Here is a 9,755-nt window from a genome sequence, read left to right as displayed (position 1 = left end):
GTGAAGCCTCAGGTAAACTGTGTCCCCATTCACACTCAGGTGATAGCACCTGGGCCTTGGGTGTCTGCCCTGCCAGAGTGTAAGCTCTTTGAGGGTCTCCTGGCCTCACTCTTGCCCATACACTGTTGGATGGCCCACTCTGACCCAGCTTTGCTGAGAATCCGTGTGCTTGGTGTTGGGAACAGGCCCCCCAAAATCTGGCCATAAACTGGCCCCAAAACTGGCCATAAATAAAATCTCTGCAGCACTGTGACATGTTCATGATGGCCATAACGCCCAAGCTGGAAGGTTGTGGGTTTACAGGAATGAGGACAAGGAACACCTGGCCCGCCCAGGGTGGAAAACTGCTTAAAGGCATTCTTAAGCCGCAAACAATAGCATGAGCGATCTGTGCCTTAAGGACATGCTCCTGCTGCAGTTAACTAGCCCAACCTATTCCTTTAATTCGGCCCATCCCTTCGTTTCCCATAAAGGATACTTTTAGTTAATTTAATATCTATAGAAACAATGCTATTGACTGGCTTGCTGTTAATAAATACATGGGTAAATCTCTATTCAGGGCTCTCGGCTCTGAAGGCTGTGAGACCCCTGATTTCCCACTTCACACCTCTATATTTCTGTGTGTGTGTCTTTAATTCCTCTAGCACTGCTGGGTTAGGGTCTCCCCAGCCAAGCTGGTCTTGGCACTTAGGATGGCAAGGACAGAAGCCAGGCAGGCAATGTAAATGAAGCAGGGGCAAGGATGGGATCTAAGGGGAAGCAGAGGGTATGAGGTCCATTTAAAAAGGGGGAAGCTGCCTGGCCAATTGTTACCCTGTGGGAATGTAGGTCTGGGGATGTCAGATTTTCCCAGTTTTTCATTTAAGGAAATAGAGATTCAGATTATGTGAAATCTACTGATTTTCAAATTTAAAAATCAACAACTGTGTGGGTTGTTGTCTATATGCATGTTCAGATCCATTCTCCCCCTTGCCACATCCTGGGAGGGTGACCCTTGTGAACAGCAGCCTCTTTCCTGCCCTTTCCATTCCTACTAGATTTGGCCAATGGACAGAATAGGTAGAGATTCAAAGGTGGGAGATTAGGATATTTATCCCCCTTGTTCCAAGCCAAGTCTCCCCTGACCCCATAAACACTGGGGCCATGGTTTTGGCAGTGGCTCCTCTCCTAGGTTATAGCTCTCATGGTCTGGTGACCCCTCTTTCCCTTCTGTATTCAGGCCTGGGGGTGAATCCCTCCACTGCTTGTCTTTGGGTGCCTCCCCATCGTTTGCTGGCTCTATTCATCCTGCCAGTATAAACAGTCCCTTCATTATGAGCTCTTCCCTGTTAACCCTTTTAAATGTGCCCTCTCCAGCTGGGAACTACTGATACCAAGTAATTCAATTGAATAGCCACACTGGGAGGTGCAATCACACTTGGATCTGCAGTCTGGATCCAGCCAGTCTGCAGGAGCCCAGCTTGCAACTGCTGATGTATGCTCAAAGCCCCACACCGAGGCCAGCAGGCCAAAGCTGAGAGTACTGCACAGACCAACACAGTGCTAAGGACAGTAGGTACACAATAACTCCCATGTTGAAACTGAAGAGGCAAACCAAAAAAAGGAAAAGGTTGAGACACGTCTAACCAGTTTAATGACTTTGAAACCGTGCAAATGCCAAACTATGGAGCACTAGGGATACCAAGGCCTTGGGGGGTGGGGGTGGGGGGTGGGGACACTACAACATAGTCATGGGAAAACAGGATCACCTAATATTGGTAGGGGAAAAGGGCGGTCCACCGGCAGCTCAGAACTATGACATATTCCTCAGGGGAGCCTGCATCCCTTCCTGAAAGTAGGAGCAAGCCAGCTGCCTTCACTCTCGGACATAAATTCTGGTGCAGACCACGTCATCGGCGCCAAACGTCTGCAGAGAAGAAGAAAAGGAAAACCAATCAGTGCAGATGCCTGTGCAAAAATGTTTAAAGCATATCACTAATAAGGCCACTTATTGCCCTGTTAAAAACTCTTTGTAACAGACATTCAATTTCCTGTGTGTGTGCTCAGGCTAAGCATTAAGGGATATTTTTTCCCCCTTAAGCGCTATTGGCAAAGAGGTAACCAGAGTATAGAATTATGTTATATACCATTTTCCTTTGCTTCTGGAACCCGTAAAATGCTGACATAAGAAATGCCAGGAGTTTTGGTTTTAAAATTAAACTGAAAGGGAAAGAATGTCACAATGGACATTTCTGAAGTGGCTCTGTCTCTTTCCAAATGACTTCAAGATAGATAGAAAGAAGCTCAAGCAGCTGGGGTCATGGGGCCCAGCACTCACCAGCCAGTTCTGTTCCTTGCTTTGGAGAAGGAATAGAACTGCTTTCCAGGAAGCAGTCATCTAACCTGGGAGACAGGCTGAGAAGCTGTATATGTAATACTCGAGTCACCTGCAAGCTAGAAAATTGGTCTCAGCTGCAAAAGCACAGCATTGGCTTCCAAACCTAGCTCTGCAGCTCACAGCTGGCTAAGCTTGGGGCAAATGTTTTCCTCTCATGGCCTGTTTGGGAAAGGGACAGGCAGGGGCTGGTGTTGAGGAGAGGGGTGGAATTGACAAGATGATCGTCCAAAGGCTCTTCCAGCTAAAATTCTATGGCTCTTTGTTTGTTTGCTGTAGGGAGGACACGAATCATTGCACAGATGGAGGATGACATTTTTCTGCTGGCCCCTGAAATGATATTGCCCATAAGTAAACTGTCTCAACTTTCCGCCAAAACTAGCAATTACTCACAGGCCTGCTCTCCTGGGCCTCTCACAGGCAGTTAGAACAGGGAAAGCAATATGTATGTTAAAAAACAAACAAACAAGCAAACAAAAACCAAGAAACAGAAATTCTCCAGTCTGTAAACCTGATGTGAATATGTTTGTTTGCGAATGTATATTTATGTGCCAGAAGGTCCTTATCTTTCAGATTCTCAAAGTGGCCTGAAATTAAAGAGATGTTAAAACCACTAAACGAGGCATTTAGCTATCCTAGGATCTTTATATTCTTACCCTGCCCTCTTAGTTGGTCATGAGATGTTCTCAGAGAACATATGCTAAAACATTATCCTGACACATGTGCTTCAGGGAAATACTTCCAGTCCTTAGTGACTGAGGAAGCAGATGCCCATCACTAGCTTCTTTTCGAGACAGCCTTACTCTGTCGCCTAGGCTGGAGTGCAATGGTGTGATGTCAGCTCACTGCAACCTCTGCCTCCCAGGTTCAAGTGATTCTTCTGCCTCAGCCTCCCTCCCAAGTAGCTGGGATTACAGGCATACGCCACCACGCCCAGCTAATTTTTGGGTATTTTTAGTAGAGGTGGGGTTTCACCATGTTGGCCAGGCTGGTCTCGAACTCCTGACTTCAAGTGATCCACCTGCCTCAGCCTCCCAAAGTGTTGGGATTACAGGCGTGAGCCACTGCACCCAGCCACTAGTTTCTTTTCATGCTAGGGATCTCCTGACCAGACTGGCAGTTATACCCACTCCTGAACACCTTTGTCCTAGCCTCTTCTCTATTAGGAAGAAATGCAGGTGATTCTGCATGCTAGGAGGTGTGGGGCTTGACTTTCCCACCACAAGTCTACCTCGCAGATGTCTGGATGCCTCAGAACCATGTTAATTTTCCATAATTCTTTGAGTTCTACAGCCACGGACTGTCAAATGGCTGCCAGCATTTGGGTATTTAACGCTGTACCCTGGAGAAACTATTCTCGATAGCTGACAGCTCTCCCCGGCTAACAAATAGCTTCATGACATGAGAAGAAATCGCCGCATTTCCAACCACATTTGAAGTGCCCTTCTCAGCCTGCAAACTATGCTTAGAGGTTCCCAACGGAAACTCTCTGTAGAATATTCCAGAGTGGTTTGTGGGAGTATACTCAGTTTTCAAAGGAAGGCAACTTATAGCCTGGGGGCAATTTACTGTTGGCGCTGGGAGAGCTTATTTCAACTTAACTAGAATAATTGCCTCTTGTTATATAGAGACTGCATCTCTCTGCGTTTTAGATTTATTAATGATAATAACCCTTGAAACAAAAGCCCACATTTCAGATCCAAAATGCCAAGAGTTAATACTTCCTTTCCCTTTGAGGCTTGTATATATGTTTGCTGTGCCAGGGAAGGATGCAGGGATAGAACTGAAGTTGGGAGGAGGGAGGATTTGAAAGTGATGGGGTCCATCTAGCAGAATTTGGCCTGTGACTCCAGCTGCTCATATACTACAGAGGTTAATAAAATCACTCTTTCTCAGAGCAAACTGATCCTACTGAACCCTCAGCTACATTCTAAAACTCTAAAATCATCTCCCTCTTTGCTGTCTCTGGTACCAGTAAACCATATACGCCTTTTCTCCTAAATTTCCATGTCTCAGCCTCAAATTGCTCCCCCAAGCCCAGCAAGTATCCTTTCCTTGGAAACAATATTAACCAGGTTGCAAATTAAGCCAGTCCTTTCTCTGTGAAAGGAGAAAGCATGTTAAATCATCCCAGGGAGGGACGAGAGGAGAGAGAGAGAAAGATCAAGCAGTCTCAGTTCAAGTAATAGCTCAATTTAGGATCTTCTTGCAGAATAAACATGTAATTTCAAGGCTGAGAAGGACTCAGGGATCAGACTTCAGCTTAACCCCTCATTGTATAGCAGGGGGAAGAGCTTGGGAAGGGAAGGCCGATGCTCAGGTCACACTGCAAGTCTTTTCCTAGCACCCTTCAGCAGGCAGTCTCCTATTGACAACATTTCAAGGAGACATTCACTAAGATGGAGCAGAGATTAACAAAATACCTAATGGAGAACAAAGGATGTAATTTCCTGGTTACCCAAAACAGCTTTCCCCTTTTCTAGTCTGGAAGAAAAGGGTGGTTGCAAAAACCTTAATTAGTTTTTTTGTTTTTGTTTTTGTTTTTAATTTTGAGACAGGGTCTCCGCTCTGTTGCCCAGGCTAGAGTGCAGTGGCACGATCACAGTTCACTGCAGCCTCAAACTCCTGGGCTCGAGTGATCCTCCCACTACAGCCTCCGAGTAGGTGAGACTACAAGCATGTGCCACCACACTCAACTAATTTTTTTTTTTTTTTTTTGTAGAGACGGGGGTCTCACTATGTTGCCCAGGCTGTTCTCAAACTCCTGGGCTCAGCCTCCCAAAGTGCTGGGATTACAGGTGTGAGCCACCAATCCCGGCCCAGTTCTGAAACACAAAGGGAGAGTGAGGGGGATTGTTCTGCCCTCGGTCTTCCTTTGTTCTCTACCTAAAAAAAGGGGAGGAAGTGTGTGCTTAAATTATAGAGGTTTCTAATTTGGCCTCACTAGGTAAGTTTTGTTTGGCTAGAAGCAGGTGTTTAAAATGTTTTCGTCTGAATACTTTTTTTTTTTTTTTAGAGACAGAGTCTCTGTCACCCAGGCTGGAATGCAGTGGTGCCATCTCAGCTCACTGCAACCTCCGCCTCCTGGGTTCAAGTGAACCTCCTGCCTCAGCTTCCCGAGTAGCAGGGATTACAGGCATATGCCACCACGCCCGGCTAATTTTGTATTTTTAGTAGAGACGGGGTTTCTCCATATTGATCAGGCTGGTCTCAAACTCGCAACCTCAGGTGATCCACCCGCTTCGGCCCCCCCAAAGTGCTGGGATCTGAATACTTTTAAGGAAAAGCCTACCTTTTTTAGTTCCACAGGGCTCATCTTCCACACCGTGTTGTACTCAGACACTTCCCAAATTAGCATTTATTTTCTGGCTCCCAAAGACCATTGGAGTTTGCAAATCACAGGTAAAAATGTTCTCTAAAGTTCTGAGTGCTGATGTGATAAAAATTACTGAAACCTTTTCCAGCCAGCAAAAGGGGGAATAAGAATGGAAAAAAATCCCTCTGCCATGTGAGCGTGGGGACCTCATAGAGCCTAAGCATTCCAAGCCTGTTGAGAGGGGAGCTTGGCTTAAAGCATGTCACTGCCACTGGGATGTATTAGTGTGGATAGTGGCAGGCACTCCAGCCTGTCTCTAGCCGATATTCCATCCTCTGAGCCACTCCTTTTTCCTGCCAACCTTTTAACAATGATTTCCTCTGACCTGAACTGTCATCTCGGGTTTTCTGCTCTAATTTTAATCCAGGGCAAATGGTGTCTTTCTCTGAACGGCTGAGTGAGGAGGACATATTTGTGGGGCCCATCTCGGGCCCCCTCTGGGGGAACTTCAGGATTATTTCAGGGTCAAGGGTTCCCTACCAGGATAAGTTCATCGTTGGCCAGCTCACGGGTCCAGTAGGTTTTGGGGCCGTCCCCTTCAAGAAGAGTTTGCGTGCAGTGGATCTTGTTCTCATTCTCCCAAGTGGCTAAACTCTGCAGGCGGGAAAACCATTAGTGACATTAATTAGAGTCTCAGCAGCGGGAGCAGGGACAACAATGAGCATTGAAAAATCATTGCTGTGCAGAGAATCAACACATGGTCCCTGTCAGCAGGCCACAGATTCTTCTCCGCTGAGCCTTATAAAGTCCAAATGCAGAGTGCTGGTCACAGATTTTATGGGGTATAAATACACCTTGTATAACACATACACACACACACACACACACACACACACACACACAATCTCTTACTGAAGCAGCAAGGCCTTAGGCATGCTTTACATCTCTAGGAATAAAATTTAGAGCATGAAATGATTCATTTATATAAAAATTAGCTACCCCTTCAAACAATTTGGATTTTATTTATTTTTATTCATTTTTTTTTGAGATGGAGTCTCGCTCTGTTGCCCAGGCTGGAGCGCAGTGGCACAATCTCAGCTCCCTACAACCTCCACCTCCCAGGTTCAAGCAATTCTCCTGTCTCAGCCTCCTGATTAGCTGGGATTACAGGTGCCCACCACCACGCCCAGCTAATTTTTTGGGTATATTTAGTAGAGCTGGGGTTTCACCAGGCTGGTCTCGAACTCCTGACCTCAGGTGGACATAATTTGGATTTTAAAAGCAAGAACCTTCACATCAGAACCACAAGATTTTACAACAGTTAAGACACCAAGTTTGTAACCACATCTGTCATCAGCCTATCAGGAGCACGATTCCCTGCACGGATTTTGGGATAGGAACGTCCTTTCTGTTCACTCCTCATCAGATGTAGTGCACCCCTACACTGATAAACCTCGGTGTCTTTGGCTCTGAGGGCGAAAATGCTGCCACTTTCCCCGTTACATCCCTTTAGAAAAAATTTAAAAAGCACATCAATCTGAAGGGTCTTCATGCTTTTGAAGGTGGGAGGCAAAAGGAGGGATTTCCTGAAGTTTTCCCCAGTGTCTGCACAGAGCTAAGTATGGTACAGCTGGGCTGGGGGGTGGGCCAGAGCTGAATGTGCACATAATCAGTTTTTAACTAACACATGGGACACATTCATTAGGCAAGGTGTGGGGGGATGGGGGGTGCATAAAGCCCCACTCTCCCGGCTGTTGTGTGAACCTTTAATTTTTTTTTTAAATCAGAATTACCCTTCCTGGCAGTAGCCACCATTGGATGTCCCCAGACTGAGCCCTGCCTATTGCCAAGCCTCCTCTCTTAGACTCCCAGCCTTTCACTCTATGCTGCCCTGCTCTTTGTTTCTGCAGTGTAGTTTAGGCTTCAGATCCCACCCCCTCCAAGCGTGGAGATCATTTCCAGGCTATGACAATTCTGGAGCCAAAGATTGCCTCCTAGATCAGCCTGCTTCTGAGGAGCTTTTTTTCTTTGTCCTTCCAAGCCCAGTGCTCAGAGGGTTCCATTCCGAGATCAGACCAGGCACTGCTCAGGAAAGGTGAAAGAAACAATTTCCCACTCTCTGGAATGTTACGACTTTTTTCTTTAAAAAAAAAAAAAAATTGGAGAAGGGGAGGGAGACATTTTGTCACTTTTTAAATAAGTGGTAGCACCGGTGATTATTTTTCCATCTGGTTAAACAAATGCAATTTTTGCCCATGCAAAAAAGGAATGTACAACCCCTTGCTTCAATCCACCGGTTCATCCCTGGGCCGCTGTATAGAGAAATAAAAAAAACTCTTGCCCTTGAGGACTAAGAGAGGGCAACTAGTCCATTTTCCCAGCCAGAACCTGCCTTGCTTTTGGAAAGACTCCGCCGTTCCTTTAAGGAACCAGGCTGAGGGCGGGAAGGGGGAGGTGACGGGGCCATCGGGACTGCTAAAACTGAATCAACAGCGTACCTAGGCGGCCCAGGGACCCGGGCGGGCGCGGGGGATACAGTGGGAAAGGAATGCAAGAGCTGCAGCTTCACCTGCGACAGAGAACCTGGCGGCTCCTGCAACCTCCTCCTCCTCCTGCGCCGCCTGCGCTTGGCGCCGCAAACCGCTGCAAAAGCCACTGCTGGGAACGCGGCGCAACCCAGAGCCCGCTCTTTAAGCGCGGCTGTTAGCACCCCGGGAGGCGGCTTAGGGATGGGGTTGAGATGGCATGAAGGTAATACTTTGTCTTGAGCCAGGGGCAACTAGGATGCACAAACCCCTTCTGCAAACAGCCAGTGTACACGCCCTGCAAGGAAGGCGCGCCACAGGCTGCAAAGGGAGACATAGGTTCCTCCAGCAGCAGTGGGCCATGGACACGGAGCGGGGACCCGGGGACGCTGTACTGGCTCTGGGGCCTCACCCTGCACTTGCGTCCGTCCACGGTCTCCTCCTCAAAGCCTTCTCCGACCTTGAAGTTGATCTCAGTGGTGCGCACCGTGGTGGATGTCTTGATGTAGAACTGATCCCCGTCCTGGCGGATCTCCACGTGCGGCTTGGACGCAGCCGCTACGGCCACTTTCCTCAGCATGGCGTTCACACCTGCGCAGGGTGCACCACAGGCTCGGGTCACGGGGCCTCGCCGCCAGTCTCGGGACCGGTCGGGCACTGCTCATACCCTAACTTTAGAAAGGGGCCTTAAAATTGATCCACTTGTTTCCCTGCCCTCGCCCTTGTTTTCGAGATGAGAAACTGAGGCACAGAGAGGGTAAGTGACTTTCCTCGGGTTGCACAGTGAATTTGTAGCAGAGCCTGGTCTCAAATTTGAGTGTCCAAATTTAAGTCCCTGATCCTCCTTGCTCTCCCGTAATCTCTCCTCGCTATGATCTAGCACGAGATAAAATCCGCACCATCGAGGAGGGCGCCAAACATTCAGCAAACGTTGTCTGAACCCGTGGGTTCCGGGATCTCTACCAGCTTCTCCGAGACCCGGTGCGCCTGGGAGACAAGGCGATCTATTGCCCCGGGGACTCCCTCCTGCCTGGGCTCCCCAACTTCCACCCCCCCCAGGACCGGGGCACTTCCGGGACCAGGGCACCTCCGGGCCGCATCTCCCCGTCGGGGCGCGCCCTCTGCACCAGCTTACCCAGCGCCTTGAGCAGCTCGTCGAAATTCTCGCTGCTGCGCATCTTCCAGGTGCCGGCGAAGTTGGGCATGGTGGCGGTGGCGGTGGCGGTGGCGGCGGCTGCAGGTAAGGACAGCGGCGGCACAGCGGGCGCACTCTGAGCTTGCAAGGCGCAGACTGGCGCTTTGCGCCCAGCGCTGCGCGCCTTGAGTCACTAGGAGAGCGCCCCCCACCCCGCCGGGCTTCTGGCCCCGCCCCGCCGGCCCTGCCCCCGCTCCCCCGCGGCCCCTACCCAGTATGCGCTCAACTCCCAGCCCAGTTGTGCCTCAGCCTCCAGAGGTGCGGGCACCCGCTCTCCAACTGGGGGCGCCTCCACCTCCCTCAGGACACCCATATCCCGCTTTAAAATGGGTGGTGGGAGAGGGG

The 9,755-nt window shown here is 49.1% G+C and overlaps 1 protein-coding gene across 1 annotated transcript; it reads right to left on the bottom strand.

Moving 5' to 3' along the window:
- Positions 1–1,610: 1,610 nt before the first annotated feature.
- CRABP1 (cellular retinoic acid binding protein 1) lies at positions 1,611–9,533 on the bottom strand. Its single transcript, XM_054450872.2, has 4 exons — positions 9,351–9,533; positions 8,628–8,806; positions 6,231–6,344; positions 1,611–1,906 (listed from the first exon to the last, which is right to left on the bottom strand). Exons 1-4 carry the CDS (start codon positions 9,418–9,420, stop codon positions 1,856–1,858), a joined length of 414 nt encoding a protein of 137 aa, XP_054306847.1. The 5' UTR covers positions 9,421–9,533; the 3' UTR covers positions 1,611–1,855.
- Between the last annotated feature and the right edge of the window lie 222 nt (positions 9,534–9,755).

Source organism: Pongo pygmaeus, chromosome 16 (assembly GCF_028885625.2).
Source record: "Pongo pygmaeus isolate AG05252 chromosome 16, NHGRI_mPonPyg2-v2.0_pri, whole genome shotgun sequence".
In the NCBI taxonomy this organism is placed as follows: Eukaryota; Metazoa; Chordata; class Mammalia; order Primates; family Hominidae; genus Pongo; species Pongo pygmaeus.
The sequence above is the reverse complement of the archived record's forward strand: the minus strand, read 5'-3'. Positions and strand labels throughout refer to the sequence as shown.

Coding starts and splice junctions, on each gene's coding strand:
- CRABP1 (XM_054450872.2), bottom strand. CDS start 9,420: ATGCCCAACTTCGCCGGCACCTGGAAGATGCGCAGCAGCGAGAATTTC. Junction 6,345..8,627: donor TGGACGGACGCAAGTGCAGG/GTGAGGCCCCAG, acceptor TCCCGCCTGCAG/AGTTTAGCCACTTGGGAGAA. Junction 1,907..6,230: donor CCAACGATGAACTTATCCTG/GTAGGGAACCCT, acceptor TCTTCTCTGCAG/ACGTTTGGCGCCGATGACGT.